The 15,661-nt window shown below is 40.3% G+C and overlaps 1 protein-coding gene across 2 annotated transcripts in view; it reads right to left on the bottom strand.

Moving 5' to 3' along the window:
* Nucleotides 1–618: 618 nt before the first annotated feature.
* stk11 (serine/threonine kinase 11) overlaps nucleotides 619–15,661 on the bottom strand; it is a 98,194-nt gene continuing 83,151 nt past the window's right edge. Inside the window, exon 9 of one of the 2 annotated variants that reach the window (XM_069928190.1) lies at nucleotides 619–830. In XM_069928190.1, the coding sequence (XP_069784291.1) occupies nucleotides 730–830 (101 nt within the window). In that variant the 3' untranslated portion in view covers nucleotides 619–729. The remainder of the gene's footprint in view (nucleotides 831–15,661) is intronic. The other variant, XM_069928186.1, reaches the window with a different exon arrangement.

The raw sequence follows: 15,661 nt of genomic DNA on the forward strand, positions 1-15,661 counted from the left end.
CAATATAAATGTATCAGCCGTCAGCCTGCTGGTGCATCCATTTGCATGCTTCATCAATAGTCATTTTTGTGTTTTGATTTTGGAATAGAGTACTGTGGGGGGTTACGGGAGGGAGATTAAAACTGGGCCAGAAGGCTCACCAGCATATTAGCAAATAAAAGGAATGCATGTATGCCCAACAGGTGTGTAAGTGTCTGCAGGCTGGCTCGATAAATGAGATCATTGCTAAGAGTGAAGCAACGGAGGCTGTCAGAAAATTATTAGTGGGAAGAGGTCACTCCAGAATCAACATTTTGATAAAGTGAGGATCCCTTCCTTTAACTCTTCCCCATTTCAAAATCCTGCCAATTGGTACATTTAACAATACAAGTTCTCCTGAAACTTACCAAAAGTGGCACAAAGGCATTTCCCATTTGGCCGATGTTGACTTTCTCACTGCGACACAGCAGTGCAGATTACATACCTATGGCCCTTTACAATAGATCCCCTTTCTCCAAGCCCTTTACAGCATGCATTTACACACCACAATGTGTACTAAACTGGAAGTATAAACAGAAGACAAAAGTAGTCTAAAACATAAAGTGCATCTACTTGGCTCTGCACAAAGTTCTAAACATCCATGGTTATACTTTTTTAATCAAACTCCGGTTTGTTGTCACAAATAGTTGGCGTTAGTTGATTGGCATGCCATTTCTTTTGGTATAAGGTCGGGCTTGTTTCATCATCTGTTCACCTCTTCTTTCTTCGCTTTTCCCTTGCTTGCCTCTGGCACTGGTCCACACAGGAACACAGGTAGCAGTAGCAGCATAATCCCCCGGCATCAGTGTTAGCTGCAACACAGCGAGAGAAACATGCATAAACTTTAAAAGACACGTACTATTTGGTATTGGCTTTGGACTGGGTTAATGAGATATTGTGAGAGGGTTCCAAAGACACCCATTTAAGAAAAAAAGATGACCCTTTATAGAAATGATCTGGCATTCACTGCACGATGGAGTAGTGGAAATAGTTTCAATCAAGAGAGAGATGGACAAGTTCTTGACGGAGAATAGTTTGGGAGTTTGAGGAGATGCATGAAATGTGACTGGAACTTTTCCACCAAAGCCATCTCAAATTTAAGTTCTTGGGAATCACCATCTTGGAGGATCTTTCCTGGACCCAACACACTAATGGCATCGTGAAGAAGGCCTCTACTTCCTCAGGAGTTTGTGGAGGTTTCGTATGACATCGGAAACCCTGGAAAATTTCGAAGGATGTATGGTGGAAAGTGTGCGACCGGCTGCATCATGCACTGGTACGGGAACACCAATACCCCTGAACATAAAGCACTGCAAAAGGTAGTCGACACAGCCAAGGACATCACAGGTGAAACCCACCCCACTATTGAGACGACATCAAGCATGGAGGTTTATATCATGGCTAATGTGATTTATGGTGTGAAAAAAAAAGCATGGAGGTTTATCACTAATATCTAAGATAGCTAAACAATATTGAATTATTCATTTAAGATTAAAGTCACTGATCTTAACCTGAAATTCTTAAACCTATTTTCGTCCCACCCCAGTCATCTTTAATTCTTCCCACTTCCACCAGGCAGAAGATATATGAGCATGAAATAAAGGTAACTTCCCGGTTCAGGGATGGTTTCTTTCCTGCAATGGACCTCTCACAGGATTTTAAAAAAACGAAGGTTTTCCACTGATTTAATTGTACTTTTCTCTACACCCTGAATTACTTAAATATGGGTTGCCTGAATAACAGACCATCTCGCAGGACAATAATCAATTCAAACACAATTAATTTCCAGCAGGTGACGGCTGAGAAACCTGTCATTCAGCGTTAAGATCCACGGTTCCATTTGTGCTGTTGTCAAGACAGACCACTTTCTCAATGGCTTTGGAAATGGGTCCCAAACCAAATCAGGAAAAAAACAAGTTGAAGCTACCTAAATGCAGCAACTTCAATCACACAATTTTAATTGTAAGTGGAGCACATGGTTGTGTCAAACCAAACAAAGTCATTTTATGTTGTCATTACTTTTCATTTTATATTTTCAAGGTATTTGTAGTTTGGAATGGAGGACTTGGTAAACCATGGTTTGATACGGTCGGTAAAAGGATAACTAATGATTGCTCATGGCTATTTTGATGCAGCCTCAAATTGTCATGAGATTGTACACGAGCTTTCCTTTCTTCTTATATTGAACTATATCAATGAAGAGAACTTCCCAGCAAGGACCTTTATAAGGCAGTCATTAGACTTTATCTGCTTACAAATCATTGATGTCCATGAGGAGGCATCGAAACGGTAGCAGAGAGAAGCAGCAAAAACATGACGCTGGAGGAACTCAGCTAGTCCAACAGTGCACTTTCATGCAGCAAAGATAAAGATACTGAAGCAATGTTATGGGGTTGAGAAAAGTGTAGACGGGTGCCTGAATAAAGTGGCTGGGGGAGGAGGAAATAGGTGAAGAGGCATTTTCTTGTTCCACGAGGCGCTCCTCATTCTCCCGAGGATGGGCAACATTTTCTCCTTTTCCATCAGATTTTGGTGGAAACGGAAGAGATAGCGTTGAGCCCTGGTGAGACTTCACTTGGAGTATTATTGGCTGTTTTAGGCTCCTCGTTTAAGAAGGGATGTGCTGACATTGGAGAGGGTTCAGAGGAGGTTCAGAGGCTTATCACATGAGGAGCATTTGACAGGGTCTTGATCTGTATTCACTGGAACTTCGGAGAACGAGGAAGGGACTTCCGTGAAAGGCATGGACAAGAGTAGATGTAGAAATGGTTGCTCCTCACGGTGGGAAAGTCTAGAACAAGATGTTCAGGATCGAAGGGTGTCCACAAAACAGAAAGGCAGAAGTATTTTTTTTTAGCCGGAGGCTGGTAAATCTGTGGAATTTGTTGTCACAGCTAGTTGCGGAGGCCAGGTCATTGGGGGTATAAAAGGTAGAGATTAGCCAGATCATTGAATGTTATGGGGAGAAGGCCAGGCAGGGGGGGGGGCGGAGTAGAAAAATGGATCAGATCACGATGAGATGGCAGGACAGACTTGATGGGCTGAATAGCCTATTTCTGCTCCTATGACTACTGGTCTTATAATTTGTCACGAGAAGTGAATACAAAAGTATTTGAGTGCACGGATAGATATATTTTTGTGAGGCAAGAATATCTGAATTCACAATTTACCTCTGCATTGAAATTAATTTAGCAGGACCCAAAAGTATCGGCGAGCATTTTCTTGTGCATAATGGTGGCAAAATGTTTATACATGACTGAGTAAAATTAAGAATTTATAAATTGTTTTAAATTATTAAATTGTTTTAAAAATTCCATTCCCTTTTCATTTTGTCACTGTTCCACCTGCAACAGGGGATTTTCAGCTGAGAGCTCTTGGGAACGCTTTCAACACTATTACTCTTGTCTATGTCACCAACAAGCCTGCAGCAGACGTGGACATACCCCTCCATAAATCTTCGTCCGCGAAACCAAGCCAAAGAAAAAAAAAAGAATGTCAGATTCAGCTTTTGATCTCCCACCACCATACATATTAATATGGATTTTGTTATTCAAATCCCACATAGGTCCTTTCCTGTAATATGTTCCACTCAACGTGGAACAGGAACCTTGTCTCAAGAAACTGAGCCCTTGCATGAATGACACTCTCCCAATATTTATCCTTCAAACGTGTACAAGAAAAACTGATTCGCTGGGCAAAGCAGCTCAAATACAACCTCCTGAAATGTGAATACAAGATGCAACACTGAAATTAGTGCCAGAAGCTCAAACTTCTTACTGACACCAAAAGATGAAGCTAATTCTAAAAAAAACCTGATCTGTAGCTTCTTGTGCATCTCCATAAAATGCCAGATGCCTGGAACTTTTTAATACCTTTATGGGATGTGGAGTTATGTCTCGGCTAATCATTCATCATCCATCCCTAAATCTTCAAGTTTAAATTTACAATCCTGAGATTCTTTCTCCTGTGGGCCAGGCAGAATTTCTACTTATCAGTAATTAACAACTGTATTCAAGATTAAAAAAAGGTACATATACAAAATAGAGAAATGTAAACAAAGAAAGAAATTAGCTGTGCAATACAGAAAATAAATATTAAATGATAATTAATGAGTAAAGTTCTTAAACAAGTCTGTGATTGAGTGCTGTTTATTATTCTGGCAGTGTTCAGTGTAGATTTTCCTGAATGGTGGGGAGAGTTTTGCCTGTGATGCCCTGGGCTGTGTCCACTACCTTTAGTAGGGCTTTCCATTCAAAGGTTTTGGTGTCCCCGTACCAGGCCGTGATGCCAGCTGCATATTTCCCATCACACGTCTGTAGAAATTTGCCAGGGTTTCTGGTGTCATACCAAATCTCCACAAACTCTTGAGGAAGTAGAGGCACTGACGCGCTTTCTTCACGATGTCATTCGTACGTTGGGACCAGGAAACGACCTCTGAGATGATTACTCCTGGGAATTTAAATTTCCTTGCCATCTCCACTTCAGATGGGATTCAAGGGGCAAATGCAGCACTGATGGTGTGGGATTCGCGTGCAGGCCAACAAGGGAGGATTTCTTCAGTGAATGATGCTTAATGACAAGCATGACCTTGACATCTGCTACTGTACAGTGAGACTAACAGTGGGGGACTCTGCTCAATGTTACCACAGAGAAACCAACAGCAGCATGAAGTTCACCAAGTGGACATCTGGAAGTTGCTGTCAAAGATTAGCAGCTCATCCACTTTTACAACCCCCAGCATGAACTTCCAGAATCGGTCACATGACAAGCATTCTGGGCAAATCGCAGTTTAAAATGAAGCAAGACTTGGTCAATATACATGATTACAATGTACAGGTGCAGTGGACTTTCTGCAACTACACAATATACACAAGCAATAATACAAATTAAATTGTTGGACCCTGTGTCAGAAAAAGAAAATAAAAAGGATAGATAAATAAATGGTCATATTTCCATTGTATGGACTCTTTTGGTGGTGTTAGGGAAGTTTACGACAAGATTAATTCAGGGAGATTCAAGGGCCTGAGAGTTGTTGGAAAAACAAACTGTTCTTGTGCCTAGAAGTGCTGGACTTTCGCATGTGGTCACAGGGAGACTCAACTCTTTACAGACAGTGTCAGATTCAAACAAGAATATACATGCAATTTCAAATTATTTGTTGTTGATTGACATGGAGTTTGGCTAAAGAACATGCAAGGAGTTTTTGGAAATTTGATGCACAGCCAAGTTTCTTGGTTCAAAACCCACCCCACAATGTTGAAATCCTGTCTAACACTTCAATGAACTATCAAGGCTTCACATTTCTGGATCAAACTTTCATTGAGGCCTTCCTCCAGAGACAAAACAAAAATCATCTGCAAATAGTTCAGAGAGCAGTGGAGTTCTCACTGATGACATGACCAATTGGCCACCAGACTTTCCACATAACAACAGTGAAAACATTTCAAAAATGCCTCAACGGCTGGAAAGTATAGTGATATGACTGAAGAGGATGCGCAAAATCGTTAAGGATTATCACCCTGCATACAGCATCTTTCCTGTTGGGAAGGAGATATTGGAGGATTGGAGCCAGGGCCACCAGGCTGAGGAACAGCTTCTTCCCACAGGCAGTGAACGACTGAATGAACTGCACATACTAACCATCTGAGATGCCACTATTTTTATACATGTATATAGTACAGCATATGTATCGTATGTCTGAATATGGGTTATGTCTGGATGTGTATCTGTTTGTCTTTGCACAGAGGACCAGAGAACACGGTTTCTTCGGGTTGTACTTGTACAATCGGATGACAATAAATTTGACTTGACTGAAGATTACTAAAATGCTTTACTTAATAATACTTTCCTGAGAAACAGTGAAGGGAAACAAATGAGTTTCTCATCAACTAACATAAGAAATGAATATTTCACCTTTTTTCACAGTATAAAAAATAGATTATGTTGTTTAGTATGTTTGAGAACGAGACTTTTTCCTTCGCTGAATAGTTACATTTTGTGGTTAACAGATTGATTTAAACAAAAATGTGAAATTACTAAAAGTAAAATACACTTAACAAGATAAAATTCTGACTGGACTTCCTAGAAAAAAAAGAAAAAAGTTCTGCAGTATACTTCTCTAAATGCTTATAAATCCTGCCCTCAAGAATCCTCCCCAATAGTTTTCCCACCACTGATGTAAAGTTATGCAATGTTTACTCGTGGATCTAAGCTAAATCCTTTCACCACAATTATCTAGCAGTAGTGAAAAGAATAGAGTGTTCTAAGTTTTGATTTTTTAAGTTTTTTTTATTTCTCACACTATGAACCATATCATCCAAAATATGTACAAATGTTTCTCATTAAATATACATAGTGACATTTTCCCCCTTTTCTCCCCCCTTCCAAAACCAATAAATATTAAACATACACAATACAATAAAACCCTAAAACAACATCTTCACACAAGGGAAAAACAAACAAGAAAAATGTGTCATCTACTTTTACACACTAAATCTAATTGTTTTTGTCTTAAATTTTGATTATTGAAAAACTAAATGTGTACACTAGTTAGTTACTTGCTGAGAAACTACTTTTGAATTCACAATCCACACTGTGACAATATAACAAAGAGTCAACAGATTTGACAAGGATTCACACAAGCCACTAGTTGCATAAAGTTCTGGATTGATAAAGTTGTAGACTCGATGAAAAGAGGTCATTTGGTGCACTGCATGCTTGCCGAACTGTGAGCACACATCCACGTCACCCCACCTCCTCCACTTACCCCATAGCCTTTTTTGTGATTAGGGTGTTTACCTCATCTCTTCTTGAATGCTGTCAGCAACTCTGCTTCGGTCAGGCAGGTTATTGTAGCCACGCACTTCTCTTTGGGTGGAAAGTGCCCTCCACCTCCCCCCCCCCCCCACCCCCCACCCCCAGATCCTTCTGCTTTCAGGGAAATAAATCTCGATTTAAGCCGCTCCCTGGCAGTTGTTTTATACACGTCTCTCTTGGGGGGCGGGGGGGGGAAAGGAAGCAATAAATGAATTCACGATTAACTACCACTATCAGAAAATCATCTGCATGAAAGAAAATAGAAGAGTGGATCCAGATAAATTTTGCAGAACGATTAATTTTGATTGGCTTCATTTCTGATTTAAAACAGCCTCTTCCAATTGACCCAGTTTTATGATCAATTGCTTTTGTTTTCGTGTAAAACAAATGGAAGATAAACAAGTTTAAACCTGCAACCCAGGGATGGAAATTCTACTTGAAGGATGTTGCACATTGGTGCGGCTGCCAATTGTACAGGGATATTTATTTCAATGAGTGGCTGTGTGCAGTGTTAAAGGCAGGCACACGTTATTGCCACGGACAAATTTTAAGCTCTTTACGGATAATGCATCCATTGTTCGACTTCAAATAATTGCAATATTTGTTGGCTTTCTTGAGGCCTTTGGCGCCCACCCAGAAAATGTCACTACATATATTTAATGAGAAACGTTTGTACATATTTTGGTTGATATGGTTCATAGTGTGAAAAATAAAAAAACTTTAAAAAAATCAAAACTTAGAACACACTTTATTCTTTTCACTACTGCTAGATAATTGTGGTGAAAGGATTTAGCTTAGATCCACGAGTAAACATTGCATAACTTTACATCAGTGGTGGGAAAACTATTGGGGAGGATTCTTGAGGGCAGGATTTATAAGCATTTAGAGAAGTATACTGCAGAACTTTTTTCTTTTTTTTAAGGAAGTCCAGTCAGAACATGTTTTCACTGTTGTTATGTGGAAAATCTGGTGGCCAATTGGTCATGTCATCAGTGAGAACTCCACTGCTCTCTGAACTATTTGCAGATGATTTTTGTTTTGTCTCTGGAGGAAGGCCTCCATAAAGGTGGACCCAAAACTAAAGCAAAATAGCTGTTAAAGGATGCATGAGAATAAATGTAATAAATTTGTTATCCAATAGAAAGGTCATCCTACCAGATGAATGCCCTTCATCCATCAACATGGGCTTGTGATTGGTAATCACTTTGCTTTCAATTGATCAAATTAGCCAAGTTGTAGATTTTGCATTTCCCCCAAGCACTGGACATTCAGGAATTTACACTGATGTGATTTTCCATTAGATTCAGATGTTCCAGTTACTCCAGGTAATTTTGAATCAGTCCAAAAGAAATCCATCTATTTTCCTTTTAACCATGTAAGGAAACTCTTACCAACTCACACAAACAATAAGCTGGTGGCCAGGCAGTATCTGTGGGTAGAAGTGGTCAGTCTACATATCAGATCAGAACCCTTTATTGAGACAAGAAAGTCTGCCTCTGCATGTTGTACAACCCATTGACCATCTTGTTGTTTGCTCAAGATTCCAGCATTTGAGTTTCTCATTTTTCTAAAAACTTCTGACAAAGGGTCTTCAACCTGAAATAACAACTCTTTCTCTCCGATCACAGCTGCCGCCTGACCTGCTGCGTGTTTCCTGCAACTCTGTTGTTGTTTCAACAGCATTATGTAGACAAATCCATGCCATTTCTCAGCTAATATATGGAAGAGCTCACTGCTTTTCTATGGTTCAGGAGATTAAATAATGGTGTATGTAGGGAAGTCTATTGGCATCTGATGTACAAGTAGAACCCGACAAAACAGTGTTCTCCGGTCCTTGGTGCAGTACATGCAGACAAACAATACATATACAGGACAAGTATTCATCTGTACAAAAATAAGTCAATAGTTTCATGGATATGAGTCTCGAATGGCGAGTGTGAATATTTCCTTTGGTCCATTCAGCATTCTCACTGCAGTGATCCTCTCTTCCACTCTTAGGGTCCTGTAGATTGTCCTCTGATCAATATTCAGAGGATGTGATCTGCATGCAAATTGTCATCTACTACTTCTGAGTCATTACTGTTACATGCCCAGTTTATAAGGAAATACATCAAATAACCTGTTGATCTCCTGTAGATTGCTTGGTGCTAAGGAATGCATCATTTCAAAATAAAATACTTTGGGATGGCAAGGTTGCAAGTTTCCAAGGATTTTTTTTTTACTGCATTAAGAGGCTAACAAAGCATCCCAATTTCTTTTTTAAAGCAATGCACAGACATATCATACTCATGTGTGGAGAATAGCCTGGATAACATGGAAGTGGTTTTCCTGGTTGTGTATAATGCAGCAATATCACCTGACTGAGTACTTTTTCCAATTATGAGCCACCCACTATAACTCAGGTGGGATAGTTATCACATAACACTATTGGCAGATCAACTGAATTAATGAACTTCCTGCCGTTGTAAAGAATCACACTGGCTGCAATTGGGGAGAAACAAAATTAGGAATGAAGTTTGAAGCAGAATTCCATTTAGTAATGGATTGGAGCCTTAACACTGGCAGTGGTAAATCCAATATATGCAACACATTGAAGCCAATAATCGGTACTGATATCACTATCATTTGTTAATGGAGCACAAATTGCCAGTCATTAAGGACAATTCTGGAGCAGAACTAGCATTGTGAGAATAGAAAGCTAAACTAACAAGGATCAACATAGCTGGAACAGGGTCAACAACATTTCTAGAGAATTTTTATTTTTTAAATAGGTCGTTCTTCACATAGAACTTTCAAGCACAGTACAGGCCCTTCAACCTACGATAATGTGCTGTGCCTACAAAAAAAAACACTAAACCATTCCTACCTCATAGCCCAGAAGAGATCCCTGCAAAACACCACTATTCACTGACCTCCAGGTAGAATACTTCCTGTCCACTTCTACTCTCTGCTTCCTCAGGCAAGCCAATTCTGAATCCACACAGCCAAGGCTCCATGGATCTCATGCCTTAAGACCTTCTGAACACATCTTCCATGGGGGACCTTGTCAAATGCCTTACTAAAATCTATATACTCTACATTTACCTCCCAACCACCATCAATTTCTTTTGTTACCTTCTGTAAAAATTCAATTAAGTGCACGAGGGAGCCTTCCCATCACAAAGTCAGGCTGATGATCCCTGCAAAGACTATTCTCTAAATGCTCATAAATCCTGCCCTCAAGAATCCTCCCCAATAGTTTTCCCACCACTGATGTAAAATTCACCAGTCTATAATTCCCAGGGTTCTCCCATTACCTTCTTTAAACAAGGGGAACATATTTGCCACTCACTAATCCTCTGGCTCCTCCCCTGTGGCCAAAGAGGATGTAAAGATCATTGCCAATGCTCCAGCAATCTCTTCCCTCCCTTCCCATAGCAACCTGGGGTATATATCTCATCCAGCCCCCAGACTTACCAATCCTAATGCTTTTTAAGAAGATCCAGTACTTCCTCTTTCTCAATCAACATGGTACAGCACATAAGCTTGTTCTACTCTGACCTCACTAAGGTCCTTTTCTCTAGTAAATACTGAAGCTAAGTGTTCATTTAGGCCTTGCCCAACCTCCTCCACTTCCAGATATAAATTGCCCCCTTTATCCTTAAGCAGCCCTACCTTCACTCTTGTCATCCATCTGTTCTTCATGCATACATAGAACTCCTTAGTGTTTGCCTTCATCATTCTAGCCAAGGCCTTCTCCTGCCCTCTTCTAGCTCTCCCAAGTCCTTTCTCATTTCTTTCTGACTACTATATAATTCTTACTGTGTTTTTTGCTTCCTAAATGTAATTTATGCTTCCTTCTTCCTCTTAATTAGTTGCCTCACCTGTTTTGTCAACTACGGTTCCCTTTTCCTATTCTCTTTTCCCTGTTGCAGAGGGACAAATGTATCCAGAACCCCACGCAAATGGTCCATAAACATTCTCCTGTTTTCTCCCAAGAACATCCACCCCCAATTTGCTCTTCCTAGTTCTTACCTCATCCCCTTCCATAATTAAACACTACCATTTTGTCTGCTTTTATCCTTGTCCATAGCTGTGCTAAAGCTCAGGGAGTTGTGGTCACTGTCACCGAAATGCTCCCCACTCCACTAAGTGGTATGTCACCTGACCACGTTAATTATCCAGTACTACATCCAGTACAGCCTCTCCTCTAGTCAGTTGGTCCACATACAACTGTGTCAAGAATCCTTCTTGAACACACCAGACAAATTACGCCACATCTATGCCTCACACATGATAATAAAAACACAGAACTGCTGGAAGAAATCAGCAGATCTCACAGCATCCATTGGAGGTAAAGATGCATAACTGATGTTTCAGACCTGAGCCCTTTTTAAAGGGTTTCACACATAGTAGAATGGAGAGAGCGGTCTATGATTAACCATGGAAAATGAACAACAGTAATATTCATCACAAATGTCTGTCTGCAGCAACTAGAAACTCCTCAGACCCAGCCATCTGGGTGCCCTGTGGCCAGCCCAATGATCTGGAACTGATGGAAGACCAGTATTTTTGGAGTTCTCATTTTAACAGAATTAGAGTAAAAATTGTGACTGCTCCACAACCCCACTCCCTCGTTGAGCAGTGTCACACAACAACCTTAATTTAAGCTTAAGTAAAGCTAAGGAATAGATTGTTGACTTCAGGAAGGGGAAATCAAGAGAATATAAACCAGTCCTCCTGGAGGGGTCAGCAGTGGAGAGGGTAAGAAACTTCAGATTCCTGGGTGTAAACATCTCTGAAGGCCCATCTTGGCACCATAATATCAATGAAGTAGGCTGACCAGCGGGTGTATTTCATCAAGAGTTTGAGGAGATTTGGTACGTCATCAAACACTCTCGCAAGTTTCTATAGGTGTACTGTGGAAAGCATGCTGAACAGTTGCATCACTGTTGGGTATGGAGGAGCCAATGCAGAGGACAGCAACAGTTTAAAGTAGAGGTGAGCAACTTCTTTTACACTCACATTCCACCTTAAGTAATCCCTGTGCCATAAGTGCTCTGTGATCGATTAGTAAGGGATTGCTTAAGGTGGGATGTGAGTGGAAAGGTTAAGATTCACTGCTCTAGACCCAATTATTACTGAAATATTTTGCTTGAGAAAAATGGTCATTGGCCCATTTCCTTTGGAGTTATGAAATGAGTCAATGAGGGACGATTAAAACAGTGGTTTACAAACTTTTTCATTCTACCCACATCTCACCTTAAGCAATCCCTTACTAATCACAGAGCATTTACGGCCATAGGTGGAATGTGAGTTTTAAAAAAAGTTGACCACCCTTGGGTTAGAGACTTTAAACTCGGCTGGCGCCATCATGGGCATTAGTCTTCTCTCCATTAAGGACATCTTAAAGGTGCCTCAAGAAAGCAGGTTCTATCACCAAGGGCCCTCACCACCCAAGCCATGTCCTTTTCTCACTGTCACCACCAGGAAGGAGCCTGAAGATATAATCTCAAATTATAAATTCATTATCTTCCCCTCTGCTATCAGATTTCTGAACAATGAACCTATGGACACTAACTCACTTTTCCCCTTTTTTTTGCACTAGATATTTTTAAAAAAATCTTACACAGTTCGAGAACCCCTTATTTGAAATGCAGGGGACCAGAAGTATTTTCAATTTTGGATTTTAGAATAATATTTTGTACTTACCAAAAAACTTACTCTCTGCTGACAAGATAAATGCAGCACGAAATACTAGAAATTCTGCTGGATGGCGAAACCGCAGTGAGCAATGCATGTAGGTCTGATGGTGACAATAGTTGGTAACAAACTGACGCCCACTTGTGGCGTCACATCCATGCTCAAAGTTTTGGATTTTGGAGCATTTCTGAACTTTGGATAAGGGGTACTCGATCTGTATTTACACCACTGCAACTTGTAATAATTTTAGCACCTCGTTCTACACAATTTCACTGCCTCAAAGCAACAAATTTCATGACATGTTCATGAGAATAAATCTGATTCTGATACCCTTCAAATTTAATTTCAACATAGAATCAATATTGTAAATCTAAGATATATAAATCATGGTGTTGTACGTGGATGAGAAACAGTGGTAACATGTTAGATACTGTTCCTCTGTCCTCAAAGACTGCCCAGTCCCTGCATCCTCTGCAGCCAAGCAACGCTGTAGTAAATTTCCAGTCATATCAGTGGTGCATGGACACATAAATAAAAGACAAATCTCCTCCCAATTTTCCCTACTGCATGCCGAGAACCATCTGGACCTTTTCAACAAGGCAGAGCTGATATCAAAAACATGAGAGGAACAAGAGCTCGAGCTAGTATCCAATCACTTTTACCTTCTACCATCACCTCACCCCTGGACTATCAATACTTAAATCATTTTGAATGCGGAATGGATATTGTCCTTCAGATTCTCCAGTGTTCTGTATCACGTTCCCAGCCTGGGTCTTGACAGAATGGAAATTAGTGAAAGCATCGATTGGCTCCAAACCCCACTATATACTTTGAAAACAATATTAATTTGAAATTATTTTATTGTCATGTCATAAAACAGAAAATGAGATTATTACACAAAATTTCCTTTGGTCTACTACAAAGCAGACGAAGATTCACTATCAGCAGAAATTGTCCAATGCCCCTCACTGGGACAGAGAAGAAAAAGAGCTTCCCTCCCCTGAGTCACTGAGTGCCCAAGGACTTGCCACCTGCAGCTTCCAACATCCCACAGACTCCAGTCCAAACCATCAACAACCTGAGCTCCAGATCCAAACTTCTGAAATGATTAGAAAGCCTGCATCACCCTTGGCACTCACGAATCCTGGTGCTGATACCTAGTAGCCTTTCAGCCAGTCTCCAATAGTCTGCAAAGGTAGAGTGTTCCTGAGAAATGTTCATAAACTGAATGAAAATTTGTGAAGCGAAGACCCATTGAATCTGAAGGACAATATCCATTCCGCATTCAAAATGATTTAAGTATTGATGGTCCAGGGGTGAGGTGATGGTAGAAAGTAAAAGTGATTGGGTACTAGCTCGGTCTCTTGTTCCTTTCATGTTTTTGATATCAGCTCTGCCTTGTTGTAAAGGTCCAGATGGTTCTTGGCATGCAGTAGGGAAAATTGGGAGGAGATTTGTCTTTTATTTATGTGTCCATGCACCACTGATATGACTGGAAATTTACTACAGCATTGCTTGGCTGCAGAGGATGCAGGGACTGGACAGAGAAGAATGGAAGAAATCAAAAGTTGACTGCTTCACAGGGAAGGGGGCCTATAAACTTTGAGCAGAGTCCTGGTGGGGAGGGAGGCATAGACAAAAAAGGTTGAGATATACTAATAAAGACTCTTACCAAGCAGGGATAAAGAGACACTTTAAGAGATTCATCCCAACAGTGAGCGGCATCGATCAGCTCTTCATCTTGGGTGACACCATTGCTGTTTCACACAACTTTATTCAATCAACTGCTACAAGCAAAGCCCGACCAAGGCCCTCCCTCCGCTGGCTGAATATTTGCTCCAATCTTCAAAGGTTTTATGTTACTTCAGAGAATGTTTACTTTTCTAAATTTAAACTTTTATTTATTCGAATTTATTTCTATTTCCTTATTTATTTTCCTCAGTTTTTTTTTGCCGGTTGCTTGAATTCCAATAATAGGGTTTTTTAAAAAAAAAATTGTATGTTGAACAAGTGCATTGGTGATTTTTTCCAATTATTCTGTGGACAAATTAAAGTACGAAGGTAACCATATTACTGCATTTCCTGCAGTACTGCTCAAAGTAATGGAAGCTGATCTCTGTTGTTCCATCTCTCTGATGCATTCACTTTCTCTTTTGTTCCCTTTCTACCGCTTTTGCCTTTGCCATTACTCTTTAGCAGTGAATAATGTCTTAATTTGACCTTTTCTTGCACTACTTTATTTTGTAAAGTGTTTAGATAATGATTGCATAGAGACGCTGCTGCAAAACAATGAATTTCGTTACATGTTCATGACAATTAATTCTGATTTTATTCTCAGTCAGAATTACACAAAAAAAAATTCAGCAAGTTTCAGGATACCCCAAGCCAGCTCTTGGGCAACTGGATGTTGACGCTCTAGATCTAGAATAATGAGCAATAGCAGAAAAGAAAACATTGTAGTCCAGGAATCAGTTCAAGACTAATACGCCAAGTTCCACAAATCTGATAGTCTTCCTGCAAAATTAACATCATTCAGAATGCTCACACTTGAAGTCCTGCTCATCTCTACTGCCCAAGGTGCAAGATTTGCATTGTTATTGCCCCTCAGTGGCAAGTAAACCAAAGTGGAGACAGTGATCCTTTCCCCAGTTAATGCAAAGATAAAGATACACAACCAACACTTCAGGCTTGAGTTCTTCATCGAGGTAGGAGCAAAGCTCAGGCACCTGCTTACATTTTACTCGCATCTTGATGAAGCTGAAATATTGGTTATGTACTAATCTTCATCTTTGCGACATAAAGTACACTGTTGGACCTGCTGAGTTTCTCCAACGATCAATCAAGGCATCTACAGACTTTTGTGCTTTCCTACTGAGGGCTAACTGTCCGAGAAGGTGAATGCCATCTTGAGACATTGCAGTGAAATCGGTCATTCAATCACAGCAGCAAAGGTTATGGTCCCATTCACAATTTTCCCTCATCTCAGTAGTGCATCAAGTCCAGTTAAACCACACTCCATGTGCAAGCTCACATGACCCCTATATTCCTCAATGCCCAAACATCCATCATTCCTAATTTTTGAATAAATTCAGTGGAGCTTCCAGACTTTCTGAAGTAGAAGATTAGAGGAGACCCCAGCCACTGC

The sequence above is a fragment of the Narcine bancroftii genome, chromosome 3 (assembly GCF_036971445.1).
Source record: "Narcine bancroftii isolate sNarBan1 chromosome 3, sNarBan1.hap1, whole genome shotgun sequence".
Taxonomy (NCBI): Eukaryota; Metazoa; Chordata; class Chondrichthyes; order Torpediniformes; family Narcinidae; genus Narcine; species Narcine bancroftii.